The sequence below is a fragment of the Dermacentor andersoni genome, chromosome 11 (genome assembly GCF_023375885.2).
Source record: "Dermacentor andersoni chromosome 11, qqDerAnde1_hic_scaffold, whole genome shotgun sequence".
In the NCBI taxonomy this organism is placed as follows: Eukaryota; Metazoa; Arthropoda; class Arachnida; order Ixodida; family Ixodidae; genus Dermacentor; species Dermacentor andersoni.
In genome coordinates this window covers 120814628-120842152 of record NC_092824.1, presented here as the reverse complement: position 1 = coordinate 120842152, position 27525 = coordinate 120814628, and the positions used below count along the sequence as shown (strand labels likewise).

Here is a 27525-nt window from a genome sequence, read left to right as displayed (position 1 = left end):
ACAGCAATCCAGAGTGCAGCTCCTCATCTTATTGTGGGCGATTTCAATGCTCATCACCCCCAATGGGGAAGTGCAGTAATGAATAACCGAGGCAAAGCCCTGTCCGAATTTATGCACTCCCAGGATTTCATCAATATTAACAATGGCTCTCCTACGTTTCTGTGTGGCATGTCCTATAGTAGCTGCTTGGACCTGACGTTTGTTTCCTCACGACTACAGTCCTCTTTTAGCTGGTTCAGTGATGTGGAAACACATGGCAGTGATCACATACGAATGTATATCTGAGTGAAGTGGTTCGCACCTACCACTTCGTCTCATGTGCGGTGCACAGACTGGCCCACTTTTAAGACATTCGTGGAGAATTCCTGAGCGGATCTCGAGTCACCAACCCAAATAGAAGACTTGATCACGTTCGCCCTCGGTGAGGCCACATGGAACCTATGTGCACCTACACCGGGGTCTCCTATCAACATGGAATTTGAGAGGTTATGCGCAGTCCGACGGCGCACTGAAAGGAAATACAGGACAAAATCCATGTACGATCTCGCCCTTTGTCACCGTGCTCAACGACAAATAAAGCGCCATCTCGAGAAATTAGGAAGGAAGCGCTGGAGAAAGTTCTGCTCATCACTGGATCCTCGCAAGCCGCTGTCACGTATTTGGCATGTAGCCAGGAGCCTACGTTTTCCCCCACAAGAAAGGTACCCCTTCAGTGCTCTGGCCCTTTACCAACGCCGCACTGGTGTAGAGGTAGCAGACGACTTCTGCAAAATGATTGTGGGCACAACTCAGCCAACCTCAATCCAATTCGAAATTTTTGTGTCACCTTCCCCTAGTGACCACTACGACTTGCTCTTTACGATGCCTGAATTAGAGGCTGTTCTTGCGTCGTGTCGGCATTCATCTGCCCCTGGCCCTGACAAGATCTCATACTCGTCTCTCCCTCACCTTGGCAGGGCTGGTTGCACTGCACTGCTCAATTATGGGTCTCCGGTATTGTTCCGGAGCAGTGGAAGGTCAGCCGCCTGGTCGCTCTCTTGAAGCCTGGAAAGACTCTTTATGAGCTTACCTCATACCGGCCAATTGCATTAGCCAGCTGTGTTTGAAAAGTTTTGGAACGAATGGTCCTGGCAAGGCTCAAATGGTTTCTGGAGAGAAATGATCTTTATCCGAACATGATGACCGGTTTTCGGCAGGTTTTCGGCAGGGTCATTCTTCGATTGACAGCGTCATTGACCTCGTTACGACAGTAGAACATGAAAAACGTCGATGCCGTCTCGTCGCCGCTGTTTTCTTAGACATCAAAGGAATCTATGACAACATCCTTCATGAAGCCATTCTCTATGCCCTAGATGACTTGGGTATTGGCGGCCGGCTCTACCTGTGGATTGTGAGCTACCTCAGCGGCCGTTTCGTTTACATGTCCACACCTGACGGAGAGACTAATCGTCATCAGGTATGCTGTGGAGTTCCTCAGGGAGGAGTTCTCAGCCCAACATTATTTAATGTGGCACTGACTGGCCTGGTGAGCAAACTTCCAGCTCGCATACACATCAGTGCATATGCAGATGACATCTGCATCTGGGCTTCTGGTACAACACGCCCACAACTACGTGCAAAATTACAATGTGCTGTGTCATCTGCTTCACAATACATATGGCATCAGGGCATATCAGGGACACTGTGGACTCTTAGCTGCTGAAAAATGTGCTGTGGTTGCACTAACGCGCAAATCTGTCTGCCGCTACCCGATCTCCATTAACAGTGTTATAATACCTTATGTCTCCCACCACAGATTCTTAGGCATTATCATTGATCATGGTTTGTCATGGTCGAGGCATGTTAATATGTTGAAGCAAAAACTTAATCTGTTTTGCCATGTTTTTCGTTTCATAGCAGGCATGAAATGGGGCCCCAGGAAAGGCTCATTACTACGACTTTACCAGTCTCTATTCGTAGGCTACATTCGATACAGCCTCCCGATGCTCTCAAACTTTAGCATTTCCTGCTTACAGACATTAGAGAGCGTTCAAGAGCGGGCACTCAAAATATGCCTCGGCTTGCCATGGCGTGCCTCCAACAAAGGCACAATTGAGGAAGCCCGCGTATGCCCATTATCGGTATACCTGTCCCACGAACCACTTCATGTATATTTACGCTTACTGAAACGACACCATTTCCATCCATTGATGTCGGTTCTACATGAGCGGCCAGACAGCAGTTTCACAAGTACACTCCGCTGCCATCTACCCCACATAATATCAGGCTATGCCCTTCCATATCACCCCATCAAACCACCATGGATGATGGTTCAACCTTCCGTATGCGTGCATGCCCCCGGCATGCTAAAGAAATCATTGGTTCCCGTTAGCGGACTATAACAACTTGCTCTGGCATACATCTGGTCAGAATACCACACATATGTTCATGTTTACACAGACGGCTCCGCGTCACCAAAGGCATCGACAGCAGCTGTGTTGATACCAGCCCAACAGATGACTTAAGGTTTCATTCTAGATCACAATTCTACATCAACCGCTGCAGAGCTTGTGGCTATTCAGGAAGCGATTTGCCACATCTGCGGGGAAAGACCTCAAGAGTGGTGCACTTCCACGGACTCACAACTCATGCTGCAAATTTTAAGATGCTTCCTGTGCCACACCGCATATCAGGTTGTGGCACTGCAGATCACCGAGCTACTTTCATGCGCTCAAGAAAAACACCACCACATAGTGTTCCAATGGATCCCGGGACACTGTGGACTCAATCGTAATGAGATGGCCGATGCTGCAGCAAGGCGCGCCCTCAGCAACAGCCTGCGAACTGTAGTGCCATTCTCCAGACCGGATATCACATGCCTCCTGCCGGAATTAATGAGGAGTGCGACGAGAAGATACTGGGCCCAGCCAGACGCTTGTCACATGCATCTTAAATGGCTGGATCCCGATATGCAATTTCCTGTTCTGCGCGGAATTCCACGCGCTCATACATGCCTGATACACAAACTGTGTTTAGGCGTCGCCTTTACGCGCAAATACTTGCACATCATTGGACGGACAGACTCCCCGGGCTGTTCAGTGTGTGGCGTTGTTGAGACTATAGAGCACGTGCTCGTGGTGTACCCTGAGTATGTGCACAAAAGTCTGACAATGGCAGCGACCTTGAGACACACAACAGACCACTGTCGCAGGACCTCTTGCTAGGCGTATGGCCACGAAGTTGGCAGACGATAGAGACAATGCGTGCTCTTTCACGTTTCTTAGGCGACACAAGCCTGGACTCGCGCTTGTGATAACATTTATGCAATGTGTCCTTCGCCTCGATCCTCCCATTATCATCCCCCATTGTGACCATCTTGCTTTCCCCTTCCCTTACATAGAGTAGCAGGCCAGATACTCCATTTTCTGGCCGACCTCCCTACATTTTCCAATCATTAAACTACTTCTTCTTCTTCTGTACTTCTTGATTATGTAATGCCTCTATGACTGCTGGTATCTCTACTGAATCAAATGCCTTTTCATAATCTATGAAAGCCATGTAGAGAGGCTTATTGTACTCCACAGATTTCTCCATTACCTGATTGATGACATGGATGTGATCCATTGTAGAATACCCCTTCCTGAAGCCAGCCTGTTCCCTTGGTTGACTAAACTCCAGTGTTGCCCTTATTCTATTGGAAATTATTTTGGTAAATATTTTATATAATAGTGGGAGTAAGCTAATGGGCCTATAATTTTTCAATTCTTTAACGCCGCCCTTTTTGTGGATTAGTACTATAATATTCGCATTCTTCCAGTTTTCTGGGACCCTTGCAGTCGAGAAACACTTCGTATAAAGAGCCGTCAGTTTTCCACACATTCTTTGTCATTTCCTTATTAGGTCCTTTGTTACTTGGGAGAGCTTGCCTACTGGTTGCCTTGGTGCCTTGCCTCCCACTTCAATTGCTGCCTCTGAAGCCAGCCTAGTTATGATTTCATTCATTGCCTCTATGTCATTTTCATCTCTATGTTCTAAGGCTGCATATTTGTTTGCAAGTAACAGCCTAAATTTGTCTGTTTTTACCCTTACTGCCTGTAGGTTGACCTCTTTCTTTTTGACCAATTTTACTCTCTCTCTCTTCAAATTGAGGTGAATCCTAGGCCTAACTAACCTATGATCACTGAATTTTACCCTGCCTATCGCTTTTACATCCTGCACTATGCTGGGATCAGCAGAAAATATGAAGTCAATGTAATTTCTTGTTTCACCATTAGGGCTTTTTTCCAGGTCCACTTTTTGTTGCTAGACTTCCTGAAAAAGGTGTTCATTATTCGAAGCTTACGCTTTAGCTTAAAGTTGTTTGAGAGTTTAGGTGGGTTCACAGCAAAGAAAAAAAAATTGGTCACGTCTCCACATGCTTCAATGCAAATGACGTCAAAGCATGTAGGTGTGGCAGTGCTACATCAGTACAAAGCATAGATGTCACTGACTGCCTCATAGCAATCCCGTAGTAGTGTAATACACTATTATTTAACATATGCGATCAAGCAAAATGTACTACAATATGTATGTAATGGATATAATTCCTAGCTAGCTTAGTATGACTGTACTTACATGCTATAGCTACATATAAAGCCTTCAAAACACCAAGCAACACTGTGGAAAAGCATACCTGGCTCTCCTTATGTGCTCGACGAAGTTGATCCTTGTACTTCCTTGTCGAAGCAAAGCACTCGGAAGACGTTTCAGAGTGGAGTGTATCCGGCTGCATATCAGTAGAGACATGCACAGACACAGATGACACCAACGAATGAGCCATCAATCTAATCATTCATTTACTTAAACAAACGTTCATTTGTTGAAGTGAACACAAAGCTTTTGAACAGTCAAAGAAAGTGGACTTGGAAGCATTTTCTTTCCAGCTATGAACACTGTAACTTCCACACAAAGAGAGTATGCAAATCTGAAGGAGGGCAAGTGGTGCCTACGTGATACATTTTCATATTGCACAGATACAACTACAACTTCAAGAAGCCACTACTTTGTTTGTTAAAGCTCTAAAAAGTGTTTTGCAATTCTACAAGGAAGGGCGTGAATGAAGTGCAAACAAAAATGTGATTAATGTGAAATCTTCACTTGCCTTGCCATGAACTGGACAGTTGCATGTGCACCTTGGCTTTCCATCCGATCCCTCTCCTGAAAAGCATGACATGGATGAGATTTCATGCAGCCACTACACAACAGCATGCAGTTAGTATGTCAGATAGAGGAAAGTTAGAAGGGTTAGTAGCACTACCTTGAATAAACTGAATGAATCTTTCAAGGTCAGTGATCTGGGTCTTCAGTTGTGAAACCAGCTGCTCCTTCATTTTGACAGGGTTGACCATCTGAGCCAGTTGCAAAAGCATTAAGAATAATGTGGTTTGCAGTTTGTGAGGAAGTTACTTGGTTAATGTAGTGCCTTTCCAGCTCGTTTCATACTGCAGCAGCTAGAAGAAGAAATGGTTTACAACCATACGTCTGCAAGCATGCACAAAGCAGCTGTTCCTCCAAAGGATAGATACACTAACTTCTGTCAACTTATGCGCAGAAGTGCACTAGTAAAGGGCATAGGCGCTAACTACAGGGGTGCTCCATGGCCCAAGCCCCCTACAAAGTTTTCTGGGAAGGGGGGGAGGCAGAGATGCCCCCCACCACACACACACCTAAAGTGTGTCATTACTAGAGCTTTTTCACCGACATCATTTGAGGTTTCTTTTGACTTGCCTCGACTTTTTCACTCAAAATTTTATTGTTGCTAATAGCTTACATCTTTGTTGGCACGGACATGGATGGCTTTTAATTCATACTTTCGCTTTATTTCTGCAAATCCTTACAATAGGAGGACAAGCGTATTAGAGGCACCAGCAGCGGCTGCCTCATCAGTATTTTCTCACTTCAACATTGTTTTAAGTTTACACTGTAAACACTATGCACATACACAATATATTTGAATACACAGTACAAATTTCATTACAGCTTTCAAAGGAGGTAGCCAATTATTTCTAAAGGTATGGACAGCCTATGCCTAGAGTCGAATATGTTGCTGTATGTTCACCTGGCTTCAAATTGCTTTGCGTGCTTTTCTGACCATGAAAAGAACCTATAGATTTCAGTGACCCCTTTGGCAGAGTCTTTTATCAAAGGCATGTGAAATGCACGTGAATAATACGTATCTCAGCATTGCGTCTCTTTCCAGTAAACGGTGCTAACAACTCGTGAAAAGAAAAAAAAGAACATTTCTAATAATGTATAATGTTTATTAGGCATGGAAACATTGTCACTTGCATACAAAGGTCATAAATATATACAGGGTGTCCCAATTAACTATCATGCACGAAGATTTAAAAAAAAGCAATGTGTTTATTCAATTCAATTCAATTAGTTAGTCGAACAAAACCTAGTGCATATTGTGTCCAGTACAGTGGAGTAGCTGCCAGTAATTCGTTACTGAGATTTAATTAGGTCATTGTAATCAATTATCTAACTTGAGACGTACTATCCTAACTATCAAAGTGTCAATGAGGCATTTGTAGGCACAGCCAAGGGACATCTAACTGCCGTATTTTCAGTGATGTAATAATTGCGTACTAATTTTTTCTGACTGATAAATAAACCTTGTGAAATATGCAGAATACCACATGACTGCGTGCCCACCCGCATCATAAAGCAGTTCCATCGAACAGGCTCCCTCTGAGTTAGCCAGAATTAAATAAATAAAGCAAATAGAGAAAAACATCGCGATTGAGCTAGTTCCTTATCTGCCACGCCCTGGCCGAACTAACACGTCGCATTTGGTGTTACAGTCAGATACAACTCAAGTCTACAGTGAAGCGCCCTATCCAGGCCCTCATAACAACCAGCCACTGCTCGTCCGCGAGGATGTAAATAGTTTGTACTTCAAAACTTTCCTTGTTACCTAAATGAGGCGGTAACCACAAAAGTAAAATTAAAGCGCATAATTTTGCAATTTTTCACTCGTCTATTATAGTGGAACGGTGAAAGTCAAATTCTTTATTGAAATGAAATAAAACGCTTGCTTTGCTGCAACTATTTATTGCCAAGTTTCACTTCAGTTGGCAGTGAAGTTTCATGAGTAAAACAGGGCCAGCAATGAAATGAACTGTACTGCAAGTTTTTGAAGAGTGAAATGCTCAGACTCCATACACTTTTTCCGTGTCTGTTGCACACCTCATCGCTTCCGCCAATGAAAAGACTCAAGAACAGCAGATGCTCCGGAGGTATCAAGTACGACGTCATTTTGAAATGGTCACATGACAATGGTTTTGTCTGTTTCTGTGATTGGCTGGCAGAGTAACAACCTCGCATGGTCCATGTGCCTTGGTTGCCAATTGCTGTTTTTTTTAAGTTGTATCCTACTATAGTTGGAAACAAGCTGTGATAGCTGTTTGTCTTAGCGTAGGTAAAACACACCAATGTTTTTTTTTTTGTTTTTTTGCTACGATACCGATCACCAGAAAAGCGAATTGAAGTCAGTGTAAATGTTTAAAGGTGCGTTTTGCCTTGCTCCAGTCGCCATGTCTTCCTCTAATGAGCAGAAAGAAAACATCATCCTTGCCTTGGGAGCTGCAAATGGCAACAAGAGGAAGGCCGCAAATATACAGTCAAACCCACTTATAATGATACTGGTTTTAACATTATATCGGTTATAACAATGAGAAGCTGCTGCACCTTCAACTTTTGTATATTTTCCATGGTGAAATAACCCGCTTGCTACAATGCCCCAATGTGGCATTATCAGTTATAACGATGAAGTCTGCCTTCTGAGTGTTCAAACCGAAAGGTAGCAAAATGCGATATCCTTGAAAAAAAAAAAGGAAAACGAGAAATTCGAGCTGCTGCACGATGGGCCGCTGCTCCAACGGCCGCCACGCGCTCATTTTCCAGCCATCTCTACACGGATCTCTCCCATCACCCTTCCACCCCTCTGAACACAAACAGGCTGCGCTCATAGCTCTACGCCACCCCATGCAAGATTTGGAGTCGGGCTTGTAGGACGATCGGAGGAACTTGGGGCGACAGGACTAGGCGAGCAGGATTTATTTGCAGTATTTACATTTGAACATGGGATACATTTACACAGTCTAGCGTGACTCCCAAGTGGAGCCCGCAAGACGAAGCATACAGCACATGAGCACACAGCTCACGAGTACATTGACGAGCACAGAGCACGACGACGAGCACCCCTAGCAGCCGACAAACAGCCGTTTTTAAAGACTTCGTGTTCCCTAGATCCCTAGGTGAGGCAAAACGTTCAACGTCATCGTAAACAAGCCGCCTCTCTGCGGGACGTTTTACACACACACTCACACATGGGTTTCAGTGCCCCCTCCGAGGGCCGATGACCTTTGCAGCACTCAGAGCTGACCTTTGCAGCGTGGCAGTCGTGGTGTCCATTGTCTTGCGTCCCCGTAGCCAGGTGGTCACGCCTGACCCCAGCTGGCGCCTCTAAATTCCAGAGTGGACCTCGCACAGTGGCCTCCGCCGCTGCCCATAGTCTGACGTCTTCAAAGGCCCGTGAAAAGGCACCGCAAGGCATCTCCTTCCAGGAAATCCCCCTGCTTCAGTTGAACCGTGAAGCCATTGGTGATTTCACTAACAATAGCTGATCGCATTTAGTCATGCGGTGCCGAGGGGGTTGTTGACCGGGCCCCCTGCGGTCCCTACGAAACGAGTCACCGCGGCAGGTGTTGAAGGCTTCCATGGTATCTTCGGGGAAGCTCGCCATGCTCGCAGCTGCAGCTGGCTGCGAAAACTTGCATGTTGCCACCTCAGCAGGCAATTCCTAACACCCACCCTCCGAAACATGAATGAACTGTGCCAACTGCACCGCAAGCAGATTGCTCGCTAGCTCCTCATTCATCCTGTACTCCCCCTTTGCCTCCCTGCTGGCGCTAAGCCTTGCTCCCTCAAGGGTTGCAGATGATAGTGCTAGCCTTTCATCTTTCCCTCAAGAACCACTTCTCGCATTCGCCATAGTTGGTTGCATCGAAGTCGTTCCTGGACACGCAGTTTCTCAGCCTCGCTTGTCTCGCCGCTGAAACGGAAGATGGCTGATCTGCCTGCTGATCATCGGCAATGCAAAATGTTGCCTATGAAAAGAAAGCACACGGCTATAGTTTTGGAAACTAAGTGCTTCTAACCAATGAGACGATCATTGCGAACGTGCTTACATTGTCCTCACGGGAGGCCCGACAGATGGTTCAGTCCCTCTGGGGCTTCGTTTTCGCGAGGGACCTTCTACTGCACTACGTGGAGCACTTGGATGCTTTGGAGAAAGATGTTGGCAAGCTTCGCTTATAGCATGCAAGGGTGACGGACATAGGCCTTTCTCGTGCAAGCCAGAGAGAAGTACGTGGCGAGATGCTTGTGGCGATCTGTCCTCAGCGTTTCTTATGGATTTCTCAAGCTGACAGGCTGCTGCAGCAGCCTCCTCGCAATTCTTAAAAAGCCCCTTTTGGGGCCACCAATGCGATGCCTCGGCGGTGCTCAGATATCGCTTGCCACCCGTGACACCTCTTTGCAGTTGTTATAGCAGTGCCAATCTTTCACGCTGACAGCCGCGGCTTGTTACACGCGATCAGAGCACCCAGGAAGCAGTTAGAGTGAACACAATAGGCAGCTGGATGGAAGAAATGGATGGAAGATGGGAAGGGGCATTGGCTTCCCCGCCACTATAGTTTTCTCACATCAGCTCTGCCATCCCCATATTTTGATTTTTTCATGTAACCCGGTTATCACAATTATCGGTTATAACAATGGAATTTTCATGGCACTTGAATATTGTTACAAGTGGGTTTGACTGTATATCAGTCATGGAAGTATGGTGGTAGACCAGATGCATCGACTATCATCAGAAATTATGAAAACCTGAGACAAACTGGCAGCTTCAAGAAACAGTAGCGGAGAATTCCATCTTTGAGCCCTAGCCTACACATGGGTGTTCTACCATTTATGGCCTCAAACCCTCTTGCTAGCATGCAAGGCATGGCCACCCAGGTACCAAATTCCAAGTCATCAGTTTGGAGGATTCTAACTGACGGCCCTTCACCCGTACGATCTTAACCAGCACCAATGCTTGGAAGATAGGGAACTGTAGAATCACCTATATTTCTTGAATTGGGCCCTCACAAAAGCCGATGCATCACTGGACTTCTTAAGTAATGTCATGTGCACAGATGAAGCCAATTTTTACAGAAATGCCCTGGTAAATTTGCATAATGCACACTATTGAAGTGAAATCGACACCAGTACCAGTGGTTGTTCAATGTGTAGTGCGGAATTTGCGTCGGTGCTATAATCGGTACCATCTTCTTCAATCACACACTGACTGGACAGTGTCACGTGGACGAAATGCATGAAGGAGCAGTTGATAAGTTTCTCAGCGAAGTCCTGCTGTCACGTCTTCTACTTCTGTGGCATCAGCAAGATGGGGCACCCGCACACAGCAGCAGCCAAGCACGAAACTGGCTGGATGTGACTTTTCATGTGCAATATATTGGAAGGCACGGGCCTGTAAATTGGCCGGCTAGGCCACCTGACCTCTCTCCACTCTATTTCTTTCTTTGGGATTATGTGAAAGATCATGCTTACATGATCAACACGGTCATCAAATTAGCTGAAGGCAAGGATAACGGACGCCTGCCGTAGAATTCTAGCACCAGTCATCAAGAAAGCTACTGAAGATATGATGAAGCGGACTCAGTACTTCATAGCTGCAGGAGGAGGCCTACTTGAACACATCCTCTAAGCAGCAGCTGGTGTTCAACAAGGCTTATGAATTCACAGATAATAAGGGCACTCTGAAATCTGGTGTCTCTCTCCCTCTTTATGCAGCCATCCCGACTGCCGATTTGGCTCATTTAGAAGTGGTATATTTTCTTTCTTGAATGCATCAATTTTGCCTTTTCCATACATGTGGGTCGCTTCGCGGTCTGTTTGTCTTGCTTTTATTTTTTGCCACGAACCTGTTTTTGAATCACACATACACTTTCATGAAAAGTAAAACCGTCACTTTAATTTGGCTTTGGTACGAAACAAGTTTCTGGCACGAAATATAGCTGCGCGCGCACTCTTTCAATGCGGTGCAAGCAGTGCTTCGGCCGCATTATCAAGGGGCTTTTTTTATAAATGTGATCAGTCGGCTTTGAGAGATGGATAATAAGTGTGCTGCAGAAATGAAAGGAAGGAATAGCTGCGAAATGCGAAACGTGCTGTTGGTCCTCCTCCACCATTATCAAGGTGATGCGCTGTCTCTTTCGGTTTGCGACAGGAAATGAAGTTGCTTTCAATCAGTTTATTTGAGGGCGCTGCTACGTGGCATTTTTAATATTTCACGATGTTTCTTTGCCAGTCGTAAATAATTATACACAATTAGTATGTCGCTGAACGCAGTTAGATGTTGTTTGGAGGTGCCTACAAATGTCCCGTTGACACTTTGATAATTAGTACAGTACTTCTCAAGTTAGATAATTCATTGAAATGATCAAAATAAATCTCAGTAACAAAAAAAATACTGGCAGCTGCAGTAACGCTACTGCGCTTTTTTTAAGCTTTGGTGCATGATAGTTGGAGCACCCTGTATAATTCACTCAGTAGCTGAAATGAGGCCAAGCCGGATTTACTCGAAATCAGAATCGACAGCAGTCATGCGTAGCAGTGCTTATACTCAGACTCGCAGAAAAAAAAAAAAAAGGAGGGCGAGAGGCTGCAGTTTCACCGAAAAGGCGAAGCAGTATTAGTGATAGCCAAGTATATGACAATTACGAAGATTGTACCACTGAAAGACTCCAGATTCTTGGTGGTGCGAGAGGACTCAGGTTGAGAAACTGAACTGTCTCCTACTATGAGGTCTTGTAAATTCTCATATTCTCAGGCAGGTGACCCCCCCCCCCCCCTCCCCGGTAAAATGAAAACTTTCCACCTATGGTAAAGGAGCTTATCTGCCATTGCACATTATGATCGGCAACCATGTTTAATAAATACTTCCATAATATTGATAAGCAGGCACAAGTGAAAGTCTGCACTTGTCTTTACCCTGGTTTCATTATACATTATACAGGATATAAAGGCAACTAGCCCGATTCCTCAAGTTACTGACTATGAAGTGTAGCACCATGTTCTGAAAGGTATGTAACTAATCTTAAAAAGGTAAATTTGCTGCTTTACATCCCAAAACTTCAATCTGGCTATGAGAAACACTGTAATTCAAATCTCTGGATCCGTTTTTTACCATCTAGGGTTCTTTAACACGCTTTGAAATCTAACTATATAGTGTATTTCTGCATTCCACTGCCATTGCACTGTGTCAATTGCAGCCAAATATTGAACCTATGGTAGTAGCACTTCACAACCACTGAATACCCATGGTGAGTGTTAAACAACCTATGCAATAATGTTCATTCAAGGGACCCTGAAACGATTTTGACAATTTCATTAGGTAGGTCCTTGTGATCATTAGGTGATGCATTTAAGTGCTGAGCGTAATGCCTGTAATTTACTATAAGGTATTAAAGATGTTCATCACTACCAATCGCAGTGGTGACGCTACCCAGAGTGTTCAGTGACCCCATTACAATTTACATAGTTAATGCAATTGATGTCACTTGGGTGAGCTATCAGACTGGCTACGCAGGTAGCATCGTCGACAATTTTTCCAACATTATGGGGAACAAATATTGTTCGTAATAGTTGAAATGATGGTTAATTTGTTCTTATAAAAAGAAGTAACAGAAAGAGAATAGACAATGACAATTTATCGCTACACTCAAGCACTTCTGGCACAAAGCAAGTCTCTTGTGTTACAACGTGCTCTGTGCTGACATGACGTGCGCTGTCAGTGTTGGTCTCGAGGTTTCTTTTTCTAAGAACCATGAATCGACCTCATTGCGTTGTGGGCTGCAAACCTAGTGATTGGCGACATGTCAAGCTGTGAGATAAACAGGCAAGCGAAGTGGCTACAGCGCATCGGGCTGCACGAGGACCACGAGTTTATGGCGGTCACTTCACACCGGAGTATTAGTACCACAATAGAGTTTTAGCCTGATGAACATTCCGGTAAACGCAGGCAGACTGGGCATTTTGCCACATGGGCAGAGGCACAAACTTGAGTGGCCTGCAGGGTGCAGCCACGTGGTGGCACAGAGCTCAACCAGATAGACACAGAGCTAATACAGAAGTAACTGAGTGTATTCTATTATGCTGCTGGTGTAAATTTTTGGCAACTGCATAATCATGAAAACATTGTCTTATTAAATGTCAAAAATGTTTTACACTTGGTTACAGCAATATTAGCTCTGTGTTAGGCTGGTTGAGCTCTGCGCCACCAGGTGGCTGCACCGTGCAGGCTGCTTACGTTGACACCCTTGGCCATCTGTCAAAGCACCGACCTCAGCTGTGTGTGCCGGCATACCGGACATGCTTGGCGCTGCAGCAGAACACTTGCAACGCACACTGCTTGGATAGCCCTTGCTGGGTATCGCCGGCCAGGCGGCTAGTGGAAAGGTTGAAGAGGCTTCACGCACTGGTTCCAAGACACCAGTAGTAGACAACACAATGTCATATTGTCACAGGTATAAAACTATTTACAAGATGTATTTACAAGGTGTATATAAACAGCAGCCGAGAATCCCGAGAGGCTGTTGCCACTTCGTCGTCTTCACCATTTACGACCTTGACCTTTTTTCCCACCGTAACACGACCCTCGGCAGAAAAAGCTCTGTCCCGATGCTTCAGACGAGGCCGTCGGTAAGGGCATAGTAAGGCTTAAGCCGAGAAACGTGTACGACGTCAGGTGATGTGGAAACGGGTGGCGTGACGGAGGTCTCGGGGATTATCTCATAAGTGACATTGGTCACTTGACGTAGAACGTGGTAAGGGCCTTTGTAGCACAGAAGGAGTTTCTCGGAGAGGCCCACTCAGTGGCAAGGGGGCCAAAGTAGTACGAGAGAGCCTGGTGAAAAATATGTGTCATGATGGCGGCAATTGTAGCCTGGCGTTGAGATTCCTGCGATGCCAACAGACGAGTACGGGCAAGCTGTCGCGCATGGTCAACGTGGGCAATGGCGTCGCGGGCATACTCGGTCGACAATTAGCCGCCAAGCAACAGCTCGCCACACGTGCCCAAACTGCTACCGAGACGTATGTCTCCTACATTCAGGATGTCCTAGCCCTCTGTCATAAAATCGACACATCGATGCCAGAGGCGTACAGGGTTGGACACATTATCAAAGGCATCGCGAACGACGCATTCAACCTTCTGGTCTTTAGAAACTTGTCGACTGTTGACGCCATCATGAAGAAATGCCGCCGTTTCGAGCAGGCGAAGAGTCGTTGTATATACAGTCAGTTTACATGGCTTCCAAATACTGCAGCGACCCCACCGACCAATCTAGCTCACCACCACCAAGCGAAAACGTGACCCAAATTGTGCACCGCGAACTCGAAGCAGCATTTTCTGCCTCGCCTCAACCGACGTCGTGGAACAACACCGCTGAGACGATATCGCTCATCCAGTCCGTGGTTCACCAGGAAATCGCTAATATGGGTCTTCCCAGTGCCTGTTCCTTGAGTCGCCCTGACACCCGCCCTGCTCCTATGCTTTGGTCCTATCAAGTCCACCTCACAGTGTCCATTATCCCTACACTACCAGGAATCCATCAGACTGGTGTAGACCTGACGACAGGCCGATCTGTTGCTGCTGCGGCCTAGTCGGTCACGTTTCCCATCACTGCCAGGGCCGTTGGCCGTCCCCTCCTCGAAACACCTTCCGGAATTCTAGTTCGCCCCAAAGTTCCTCACCCCGTGACTTCTACGACGCTTCCGACGCCACTACCACGACTTGCCGCTATGCTCGCTAGATCTCACCTCAACGTCGCCGGCCACGTCCGTCCCAGCTTCACCACTTGCCGACGCCGACCTACCCCGGACCGTCCCAGCAGGAAAACTAGGCAATGCGGCACCTTGAGGTGGTGCTGCAATGTCGGATTCGCCGCAAAATCCTCCTTTGATGCTGTTTGCGAGACATAACCTGCTTGACGTCCAAACTGATGGCACACCCGTCACAGCCCTCATAGATACTGGAGCACACATAGATTATGACCAGCCACCTATGCCGCCATTTAAAGAAAATTGTTATGCCTGCTCTTACTCGGTTCGTACGAATCGCCGATGGTAGCATGGTGACTGTGGTCGGAATGTGTACTGCACGTGTGAGCCTTTCCCGTCGCCATACTGTCATCCTTTTCACTGTGCTTGACCAATGCCCCCATGACCTCATACTAGGCCTTGACTTCCTCTCCGCCCATTCAGCGCTCATCGATTGTTCCTCAAGTACTGTGAGTCTCGACCTGCCTCAACTGGACGTTCCTCTAACACCACACGAAATTCGCCTAAGACTGACTGATTTTGTTCACGTTCCACCACAGGTCTTGATATACATCGAAATGTCGCCTTCTGCGCCAGTTCCCGTTGGTGATTACATCTTCGCTCCCATAACTACAATTGTTCTCATCCACAATGTTACTGTCCCGCATACAACACTGAGGGTCACACAAAGCCCACTGAAGGCACAGCTTAGCCCTGAACTCTTGAGGAACGAGTTGAGGAGAAAAAGCATGGCTAGGGAGGAGGATAAGTTGCAATAGTCCGTAGCTCCCTTAATATGAGACACTTCACCTAAATTGTGGTGTAAATGTTTTACCGCAGTTGTACCCTACGCATCTACAGAATTTGTCCAAACCGTTTCAGGGACTCTTTAAGGTAAGTGGGGTAAATTGTAATCTACAATACGGAGGAGGGAGCTCTGTAGTTCGCAAACGAAACAGGCTGTTTGTGCTCAGGACTACAATCCCAGCTCTGTCAGAACAGAGATAGAGGAAAATTATGCAGATCCCAAGCACTGTGGGAATCGATGTGAGCGAAGCATTCCGTGCTGGATGCTTTGATTGATGGTAATTAGCGGTGATGTTGATGGCTAAAGCTTAATTTCTTCAACATTTAGTCTAACACGAGAATGGCGAGTTGGTGTTAAACATTACCTTGCGTGCACCACTTCTGTTTGTCTGCGTAGTAAACAGAACACACAGGGACAGGTGTTTGCTTGAGGCATTGTTGTGCACCATATTTCATAACCTCTGAGAGGGTTGAGCATAGTCATTGCCTCACATGGCACATCGCATTGTGGCAGAAGTATAAACTTTAATTGGATTATGGGGCTGTACATGCCAAAACCACATATGGATTATGGGGCACGCCGTAGCAGTGGACTCCGAATTAATTTTGACACCATGATGTTCTTTAACGTGTCCCAAGATCTAAGTGCATGTGCGTTTTCTATTTCGCCCCCGTCGAAATGCGGCTGCTGTGGTTGGGATCAAATCCACAGCCTCTAGCAATGCTAGAGCCGCGAAGCTACCGCAGTGGGCACAGAAGTGTTGATTTGACAATCAACCACTTCAGTAGGGTCGCCTGGACCCTGCGGTGCGCTTTAATTAATGCGGCTCTGCTTCTGCATGCCCTGTATAGTTTGTCCGCTTGACATATTTGCATCGTGTTTATTTTTCAGAAATATCAGCAACATATTGTACCATACTTTGAACTTAAGCTTATCTAGTTTCCTCGCAAACACCATCGTATAGTAGTAGGGTTTCCTTGCCTGTGTGGAAACTGCCTCTTTTGCTCCCTCCTTCCTACAGTTTTATCTATGTCCCCACTGGACTCGCACATTAGTAGAAGGGGGGGAAGTGCTGCAGTTTCTGCAATGCTTCCGAGGGCAAACCTGATCATAAAATCTGTTGCATAGCTTCTGCTAGGGTTGCCAACTCTCGAGTTGGTGAAGTAGGGGGGGGGGGGGGAGGAATGGTGAGGTAGGCAGCTGGTGACAACCACCAGGAGCTGCTTTTGTGTACGTGCAACAAAGTTGAAAAATTTTTTTTACTCCTACCGTGTCACGATTTAAAACTAAAAATGTGCATTATAGTTGCCTGACTAACACACCAATCAATACGGGTAGAGACACTGCAAACCGTTAGGGTCTACAATAGAACTAGAAACACAACAAACGCAAAACTGCCTTTATGTTTATGACCACACAAAAGAACACAAAGAATGTGCAAATGAGTGCAAATAAAAAGGAAATCTGGTGATATATTGTTATCCAGAAGAAGAAAAAAAAGTAACACAAAGGTCGGGACATTAGGCTGTCTAGACCAGTGCTTCAAGTCAGGAGGGGCCCGGCCCCCCTTCAGCAGGTCAACTGGAGAACTGCAGCACCCATTAGATAAGTGCTGAAGGTGATCTTATTACCAGTATTGCCTTGTGCTGGGCAATTCTAACTCTCAACTTTTTTTAATGATTTAATCATGATTAATTGTTTGATATGGCATGAGCAAAAGCAGGAAAGCAGGTATTGTCATACCGCTGCATGCATTTCCCCAAGGCACTGCACACGACGGTCACCGCCGTTGTTCGACTAAGATTCCTGGCACAACGTAGTGTTTCATGAACCACCTGAGCGTGAAGCTACCTTCTCGTGAATTAGTGAAGGTTCGCCTTGGTTTCCTCAGGTTACCAGTTAATTTTCATTAGTTTAGTTGTGCATCATGAATATTGTGTTATACCAAGGACGTATGCATTTTGTCTACTTTTTTAGGTAAGTAGGTGTGACAAGTTTCACCAGGTGGTACTGCCTTCATCAGAGTAATCACCCTAACAGAGGCAGGACCACCATATATATATATATAATATATCACTGTCTGATACATATCGTTGTCTATTGGCTTTAAATGTTCATGATTAACAAAATGAAGCCCCTCAGTTTGCCTTCTTTCATTCATTCATAGCAAGGGTCTCGAATCTGGCAGCCTTGAAGGTAGCATACCAGGGTATTTAGCCATGTGCCTGCTCTCCAAAGTTCATGTGTTCATGATGCCATCAGGCACAAAGGGATGTTTCACATCCACCCACCATGACTCTGAGTGGCGCTGGCTGACACTCCCAGGGATAGATCTAGTAAACATAAATACCCAAAGTAGTGGACAGATTGATAGCCATTGCCGTATCACAACTGGTAGTGCAACGCACGCATAATTTGGAGGTTGCTGGTTTGGCTCTCACCAGAGACAAGTTATCTTTTCATCCACTTTCATTTTTGTTTTCTTTATTACTTTCCGTATTTCAATCTCGACCATGGTTAACTTCCCCGGTGATTTCCTTGGCTTTATTGTCTGTTGGCTTTATATGGTCATGATTAACAATATCGAGCCCGTCAGTTTCCTTTCTTCTCTGAATCATATATGTGAAATTAAATTATGGGGCTTTACATGCCAAACTCACGATCTGATAAGGTGGCAAGCCGTAGTGGGGGACTCTGGAAATTTGGACCACCTGGGGTTCTTTAACGTGCACCTAAATCTAAGTAAACGAATGTTTTCCCATTTTGCCCCCACCAAAATGCGGCCACCACAGCCAGGATTTGATCCCGCAAACTCGTGCTTACCAGCCCAATACCATAGCCACTAAGTGAACACGGCAGGTTCATTTTATATATGTACATATATACACACATATACACTGTGAGTGTGCACACTGTTTACTGGTCGCTGCCCTATGAAGGCACACCCTGAGAATTTAAGCCCTGGTCCAGACTGGGAGAAGTCAGAACATGGGACATTTAATCAAAATTGGGGACTGTCCCACTAAATTTGGGATGATTGGCGACCTTCTAGTCGGGTACAACTTTAGAAAAAAGGGGAGGCCCCGCCCAGATGACTGAAGCGCAAGAGCCGTTTGCCTCTATGGCTAACATAGTCCCAGTCAAAAGACCGTGCTTCTAGAACCCGTAATTCTCGGTATAAATACTTCTGTAATTTAATGACTTGTTCGATAGAGTTCTCGTGATTGGAATGCTACAGCACATGTCAGATCGCGAGAGAAAAATAACCCCATGCCTTCTATAGCGCTCCGCGTCATCTGCTTTTCAGCTTCATTGAAAGGGAAAAAAATAGAAAGCAGCTCTACATGGCTTTTGCGCTGGTTTACATGTACATGGCACATTTAGTACTCGTTTTCCGAGCTTAAAATGAATCAGTTGATATTTAACAAGTACTTAAAAATTTTCATTTATCGAAACCATTACAAACCTGGGGTGAGAAGACGATCGAGGTAGGAAAGGTACAAAAATTGCTTCATTCATCATTTTAAATAAATACTCTTTGTTTTAAATAGCATAAGATTTATATATTTTCTTGGCTTTGTGTTTTCCCAAACTTATTTTCAAAAATGTGATAGGTTTTTTCTTTTCGCTCCTTTTCAAACTTTTTTTTTTTTGCAAGCCTGCCGTCTCACCAGTTTGCGTAGCACAGTGTCAGCGATGCTCGCTGCAATCTTTTGTCGCTGGATCACAGCCCAAAATAAACGCATGCGGCATGAACGGTGCATCGCAAGCTCACAATAATATTTCCGACATGGTAGACCACCACAAACAGTTTGGGAATTCACTCGGACCAGGGGCACATGCACATGACTGACGCGACTCGGCCCAGTTCGAAGCGCGGGCGGCCATCTTCTCCATTGGCGGGGTCACCGGCTGTTTGCCTCGTGACATCAGCTTAGAGGGCACGGCCATAGGTGGAGGCTCGTGTGCATCCACCTTGGAGGAGTAAACGCCCCTTTTTCCTAATATTGTACATGACTATATTTCCTCTCCTCTGTCTGCCGAGGAACCCAAATAAACTGTGGCTTCGTGTGAAGTAAAAAAATTGGAAATCCCTCCTAAATTTAAAACAACAAAATTTAAAACACTGTATTGCCTATACAGACATTCTTGTAAAGTATGCCTAAGACTTCACCCCCCGCCTTTCTTCCACCTCTCCATTTCTTTTTTAAATAAATTTACCTCCTCAACATTTAACTATATTTCTTGTCACCACCAATCAAAAGCTGACATCAAGGGCATGTTTGATTTAGTGTACTACAACAAGCAAGTGCAATGCATATTTTAGCACGCCAAGTTTACTTGTTCAAATATGAACCTTACTAATTGTTTACGGTACTTATAGAACCTAAGAAAGGCTAGAAACTTGAAACATTAAGCATTATAATTTATATGGATCATGAAGCCTGTAGTAAAATCTCAAAAATGTAGAATGGACAAAGAAAACAATTCTCTACGCATGCACTAGTTAAAACAAACACACAAATGAACAGACCTCCCGTACGGCTTGATCAATTTTTCTCCGTAGGTCATCAGGATCAAGGAGATCCAATTCATCCAAATTGAGTGGAAGCTTTTCCTTGAGATGTTCTATGATGACTGACTGTCGTTCTAGGAGCATGCTGGATGGCATACCTGCATCACCAGTCTAATGACAGGAGGGAAAAAGTCAACAGAACAAAAGACACTCCTGTGATACCGTTTATTACTTGGAGTTATTTACTGTGACAGCAGACAGAAGTAATATTACCCAATGCTATGCAACGTTCTGCTATTTGTTGAATAAGTTCCACTTATAAGTTCAACACAAAAGATAAATTTTGCTCAGTTTTCCACTAAATTTATCAAAGCTGCTGCTGGTGCAAAAATTTTCATTTTGCCTGCAGGTGCATAATTTCAAGGAGAAGGCAAAGTTAGTTCATTTTACCATGTTTACCTTTAAGAATGCTTTAGATTACTTTCCTGCAATAGAATTTTAGTATATCCACACTTATGCCCGTGAACTAAAGCACTTAGAATGGCACAAGAAGGTGCCCAGAGGCTGCCATCCCACCCATCACCAATATTTTTATGCTGCCATATCTATGCACTCCTAGAAGGCCTGCAGAGGGCTGAAAACATGCTGCAAAACTAGCAAAATGAACCTTTGGCCTGTGCCTCTGGTATGACGTAATGATACCTCGTGTTCAATGCACTTACGCAAAGCTTCAGAAAGGTGACAAAATGCAGGACTGTCAGCAAGAGAATATCCATCAAGTCTCGAGAGTTGAAAGCATGCTTTAACATAGCTTGGTGTTGTTATAGCATGCAGCTTGTTCATAACATTGAAAGATCTAAGCAGCACACACACAAAAATTTTTTAATAAGAACTGTTATATAATAGGAAATGGAAATTCACCTCAAAAGCATACTTCTCAAGATCCTCGAGTTGTTCCTTCAATTGCTGAATGAGTTCCTTCTGTTTTTGTCGCTGCTGCTCTAGCTTTTCTTCTTGTTCTTGTTCCGTCTACAACAATGACAATGCATGTAAATGTCACGTTAATGTGAAGACAAAATTTGTAAAGAAAAGGAGCTTTGCAACAAGACATGTGATGGTGGCAACATACCTCTGAGAGCAAGATGCCAACTCCAGTTTGACAAGACCGCAAGTCTGGGATTCCACGAAAGGCAAACTCTTCTAGTTCTTTCAGCAGTTCCTATAAAGGCATATAAGACTTATTTTTCTTAGCTTGATGAAAGTGTCACTTACCAAAAAATGCGCTTGAAAATGATAGCAGAAAAATAGGATGCCACTAAACAATAACAAGGATAACCACAAACAAATGCACTGCTATAGGGTAACCAACATTCTACAAACAGAAGAGCCAATGTTATTTTGCTGTGAATCATCAGATACTCACTGCAACCAAGAGGATTTGTCTCGAGCGAAATTGCAGTTTCGGCCAGTTAGGTAGTGATCATATTCAAACTAGAATACAGCTCCGAATAACAAAGGATGTGTGTACCTTATATACCGTACAGCATATACTCATGTAATGGCCGCAGCTGTGTAACAGCCGCACACAGAACTTTATTAAAAAGATCCCCCCAAAATATATTTAAATATTATCTATGTATACGCCGCATCCTAGATTTCTGAGAAGGTTGGCAGCATTATCTGTTGTGTGGTGTTTTTTTTTTCTTTTTTTTTTTACCGGTGGCAAAACAAGGCAGCCATGATGAGTTTTTGGCGTCTCCAGGTAGCAAAAGCACTGCCGCTGCCTCCGAGACACTGCCATCGCTCGTTTGTGGGGGATCACCATTTATTCCAAGCGGTAGGTGGTGCGCTACGCAAATAGCCAAGAATAGCCAGAGCCAGTACAAGCGAGTACTGTAGTTCAATAAGTGCAAGTACCACCAAAAATATTTATGAAAGAAGTGTCTGTTTTTCCGTGTAGTGGCTGCACCCCCCGATTTTCACCCGAAATCTCGGGGAAAGAAACCTGCAGGCATTACACAAATATATATGGTAACTTTTCTCCTGTGGGTTCCTGAAGTTAGTGCTAGCACACTTTTGCTTACCAATAATTGTCTGCATACACATGCCGCATGAAACAAATGAAGGCTTTAGTTCGAAGTTCAGCACATGTGTCTTGCTCCATTTTCTTTGTTATTCACCTTTTGGTGCTGTTTTCTAGATTGAATACGAAGTAAATGCCTACCTACACGGCAATACAGCAAGAGTTTGTAGCACGTAATTTGTACGGCAGACACACTTGAGCAAGAGTGCCAGACTCAATACAATGTGCTGGGTTGCACACAGCATTTTTCTTTTAGTAGACCACACTCTGAAAATTGGGAGGAGGAGGTTTTTCTAAGACTCTGGCAACATGCAAAACAGGGTTGTTTAATACGCAAGAAGGCCATGTGGGGAACATGTAAAAGCTTTGCCAGCACAAGATGCTGGGCATTTCAACACCTGCACTAAAACATGCATAGTTTTGTCAGAAAAACATTTCTTAAACTGCTGCACATAAAATTCTAATAGTATTTCAAGCTTTTATGTGAGAGAGACACCTGCTACATTCAATGGGAACAAACAATCAGAGGCAACATTTTATTTCTTTGGCATACAAAGTTCCCTTATATGTTATTGGCTACAAAAGCTGTTGCCAACAAAGCTGCCTGCTCTTTAGTGTTCCTCCAAGGACTACACTTCTTCCAAAGGCAAACGAAGACATTTGCTAATACAGCTCACAAGCATGACAGCTGAGGCAAGTTGGTAACCCATGCTTCTGCAAACCACAGCACGAACTCGATGCAGATGGAGAAGTAAACACATACACACATCGACGGTGCAATGTGGGTACGTGTTGTCCGCGTCTAGTTCATGCTATGGCTCATAGTTCTACAGCCCATGCTTGTAGTACAGTACATCCGCTCGTACCATGTATGATTAATGACACCCATAGGCTACAATGGCATCACAAGCATCTCACCTCCTTTTCCTCCTGTGAAGCATTCACAATCTGCCTCAGCCGAAACTGGACTTGTGCAAAGTGTGTTGTAAGTGCGACCAGTGATGTGTTCAGCTGCTCCTGCTCTTCTTCCAAATGTCGCAGACGTTCAAACTCCGACAGGCTGCTGCAATGTGCAATTACATGAAGTGTTGGCAAGAAGGAACAATGGGACAGATGAAGTAACATGCCACTTAGCAAGGACAACAAAGCAAGGGGCTTTCCCATACAGACGGAAGTTGTGCACAGTTGGCTACACCCACGTAAAATGCACAAGTGCAGACTACAATTATGGCAGATTTAAGACACCTAACAGTTTGCATTCTTTATGAATTTGTCCATGTTGCTTAAAGACTGGTAAATAAGGCTCAAAACTCAAGCTTCAGCTAAAGACTTCCAGACAGACAAGATTTTCCTTTAGATTCAATGGAACTTATTAAAAAAAATTCCTTGCTACTACTTCAGATATCTACTTAATTGATTTTCCTTTAGATTCAATGGAACTTGTTAAAAAAAATTCCTTGCTACTACTCCAGATGTCTACTTAATTGATCAAACTTTCAAATTAAAGGTTGTGAACAGACACATGATTACAACCATTAAGACATTGGATAAGAGGGATGTGGAGATTGATTTACAGATGACAATTTTCCTTTTAATTTCATGACACTTCCTCCACCTTGCAAGGTTCTGCAAAATGGATCTGCCGTATTCAGTGTCCCTGTGCTTTGTGTTGTTGATTAATTGGCCTTTGCACTGCAATCCGCTAGCCTCCTGGTTAGCTCAAATGGTAGAGCAATCGCCCCGGAAAGGTGTTGGTCTGAGGTTCGAATCCCAGACCAGAACAAATTTTTCCTCAACTATATTCACCAAGATAATTTCTAATAGAATAAGGGCAACACTGGACTTTAGTCAACCAAGGGAACAGGCTGACTTCAGGAAGGGATACTCTACAATGGATGACATGCATCTCATTAATCAGGTTATTGAGAAATACGCAGAGTACAATAAGCCTCTCTATAAGGCTTTCATAGATTACGAAAAGGCATTTGATTGAGTAGAGATACCAGCAGTCATTGAGGCCATACACAGTCAAAGAGTACAGACTGCTTATCTATATATCATGGAAATTATCTACAGAGATTCCACAGCTACCTTAATTCTCCACAAGAAAAGGAGGAAGATACCTTTAAAGAAAGGGGTCAGACAAGGAGACACAATATCTCCAATGCTATTCACTGCGTGCTTGGAAGAAATATTCAAGCTATTAAACTGCGAAGCCTTAGGAGTAAGGATCGATGGCGAATATCTCGGCAACCTTCGGTTTGCCGATGACATTGTTCTATTCAGCAACACTGCAGACGAGTTACAACAAATGATTGAGGACCTTAACAGAGAGAGTGTAAGAGTGGGATTACAGATTAATATGCAGAAAACAAAGATAATGATCAATAGCCTGGTAAAAAAAAACAAGCGTTCAGGATCGCCATTCAGCCTCAACAGTCTGTGAGGGAATATGTTTACCTAGGCAAATTACTCACAGGAGACCCTGATCATGAGAAGGAAGGTTACAGAAGAATAAAAATGGGTTGTAGCGCATACGGTAGACATTGTCAGATCCTGACTGAAAGCTTACAATTATCATAAAAAAGAAAGGCGTACAATGAGTGCATTCTACCGGTGCTAACATATGGGGCAGAAACTTGGAAACTGAAAAAGAAGCTCGAGGGCAAGTTAAGGACCACACAAAGAGCAATGGAACGAAGAATGTTAGGCGTAACGTTGAGAGACAGGAAGAGAGCTGTGTTGATCAGAGAGCAAACGAGGATAGCCGATATTCTAATTGACATTAAGAGAAAGAAATGGAGCTGGGCGGGTCATGTGATGCGTAGGTTAGATAACCGGTGAACCATTAGAGTTACAGAATGGGTGTCAAGAGAAGGGAAGTGCAGTTGAGGACGGCAGAAGACTGGACGGGGTGATGAAATTAAGAAATTTCCAGGCACTAGTTGGAATCGGTTGGCGCAGGACAGGGGTTATTGGATATCACAGGGAGAGGCCTTTGTCCTGCAATGGCCATAAAATAGGCTGATTATAACAGCGAGTCGACCTAGTTGGAACAGATTCATCTTAAAACTTTTGCGCGCAGACAAACAGGGACGAAGGAAAGGGCAACACAAGGACGAGCACTTTCTAACAACTGGTTTTATTTTTGAAGAACCACCTGCTTAAATACCCACAGATCTGCACGATCTAGTCAACAGAGCATGCCTATAGCGCATATGATACCCGCAGATCTGCGCGGTCAAGTCAAGAGAGCACGTCAATAATACATATAACACTTGTGATAAAAAGACGTGGAAAAAAGCCACCCGGTCAACATAAAACAACCACTTACAATAAAATGTGTTGCAGATGTGATGATAGAAGCGAATTTTCTTTATCCAACAATGAAACAGAAGGATGGCTGATGCATATTTCTTTTTTTTTTTTTTTTCAATCCAGTGTGCTTCCACAATTTCCCTAGCGGTTTGATTCCTATGCCTATACAAAATGTCTGTGCCACTAAGACAAGGTGAGCAATCATGTTCTTGGCAATGCATTGCCAAATGCGTACTAGGGCGACCTTTCAGACTAGACAAGTGCTCCCTTAACCTCGTGTTAATGCATCTCGCAGTCTGCCCTACGTACACATGACCACACATCATAGGAATCTAATAAACGACGTTCTTCGCGCAATCAACAAATTGGTTCTTGTGCGGATGTTTAACACTACATTCTTTCTTTACATCATCCTTCCTTTCGAACTTCTTTTTAACCTTAGAACACACACTACCTATATTGTTTTTTGCCAAAAATACCACTTTTACTGCATAACTACCAGCCACGTTTTTAAGTCTGTGTGAAAGGCCGTGCACATACAGAATCACTGAAACCTTGGAAGCTACATCCTTCTGCCTTTGATCCTTTGTGCATTGTCCTTTATCCTTTTTAAGTTCTTTCATTAGTCTAGCACACGACGCCAGCATCACAGTGAGCGGGTACCCAGCCTTTCTCAACCTATCAACTTGCTCAAAAAATGCAATCCTTACAGTGTGGTGACATGACTTCAACAACGCTGACCGGAAACACGAAATGACTATCCCATTCTTCACAAGCCTGGAATGGTTTGAGGCATAGTTCATTAGCGGTTTTCCAGCTCAGGGTGAGAATGACCAACACACATGTTACGGTAAGAATTTTAACTTGACATCAAGAAACTGTAGCTTATTATCTACCGGTACTTCTGAAGTAAATGTTAAGCCCTTGCCCAGAGAATTGAAGGCTTCTACAACCCTATTCTTGAAAGCACCCTTGTCTACATGACAGCCTAAAATCAAGTAGTCATCGACATATCTGTATACCTTACTTACTACACCTTCTAAATCTTTGGCCAACTCTCTGTCCTATGCCTATGTTTTTGGGTATGCTTCCCAAAAAAATGCTACTTAGGATGGGAGCTACCTTTGACCCGATGCACACACCCCTTGCCTGTATATACGTTTCACCACAGAATCCTACACGTGTATTCGCTAAATAAAAATGCAGAAGTTCAAGAAAGGATTCAACGGCCATGCCGCACGTATTGCGGAATGACACCTCGTCGTTCTCATTTGTTATGCAATCTTTAACACTGCACATTAGGGGCCCATGCGGTAGGGAATAGTAAAGATCTTGAACATTTATGCTGAATCCCCAGCTGCAGCTTGTACTATCTGATGCCAGACAATTCACAAGGCCTTCAGAGTTTTTCAATAAGTACGGATCCTGTACTTCTAGGGAATTCAACATTTTTTGCAGGAACTCCGCGACAAGAACCTGCCAACACCCTCGCTCGGACAGGCTCGGATGAGGCTGATTATGATGATGAGCTTTCCGAGAAACCTGTATGGGTTTCCTTTGTAGCTTCATCCTACATTCGAGTGGATGACAATTTTCGATTTCATGACACTTTCTCCACCTTGCCGGTGGAGAAAGTATCAGATGGTAGAGCGGCTGCCCTGGAAAGGTGGTGGTCCTGAGTTCGAGTTCCATACCAGGACGAATATTTCTTCAACTGAGAGGCTTTTCTTTTGAGGAACCCATATGGGTTTCCTTTGTAACAAGTGCTACAATTGGGTGGATGTCTCATTTTCCCTTAATTAAGGACAAAGTGCTAGATCGAAGAGGCCAAGTAGATATCATTTATCTAGACTTTAGAAAGGCATTCGATACGGTTAGTCACACGAAATTATTATT

At 44.4% G+C, this 27525-nt stretch overlaps 1 protein-coding gene across 4 annotated transcripts in view; it reads right to left on the bottom strand.

The window, feature by feature from the left end:
- Window positions 1-27525, bottom strand: part of LOC126539640 (RUN domain-containing protein 1) — a 67141-nt gene that overhangs the window by 33159 nt on the left and 6457 nt on the right. For all 4 annotated transcript variants that reach the window (XR_008614300.2, XR_008614299.2, XM_055075496.2 and 1 more), the window contains 7 exons: window positions 23230-23374; window positions 21358-21447; window positions 21150-21257; window positions 20247-20399; window positions 5276-5366; window positions 5120-5175; window positions 4652-4744 (listed from right to left, as the gene is read on the bottom strand). Coding sequence is in view for 2 of the 4 variants with exons in the window: in XM_055075496.2 (XP_054931471.1) it covers window positions 4652-4744; window positions 5120-5175; window positions 5276-5366; window positions 20247-20399; window positions 21150-21257; window positions 21358-21447; window positions 23230-23374 (736 nt within the window). In the remaining 2 variants the exon portion in view is untranslated. The remainder of the gene's footprint in view (window positions 1-4651; window positions 4745-5119; window positions 5176-5275; window positions 5367-20246; window positions 20400-21149; window positions 21258-21357; window positions 21448-23229; window positions 23375-27525) is intronic.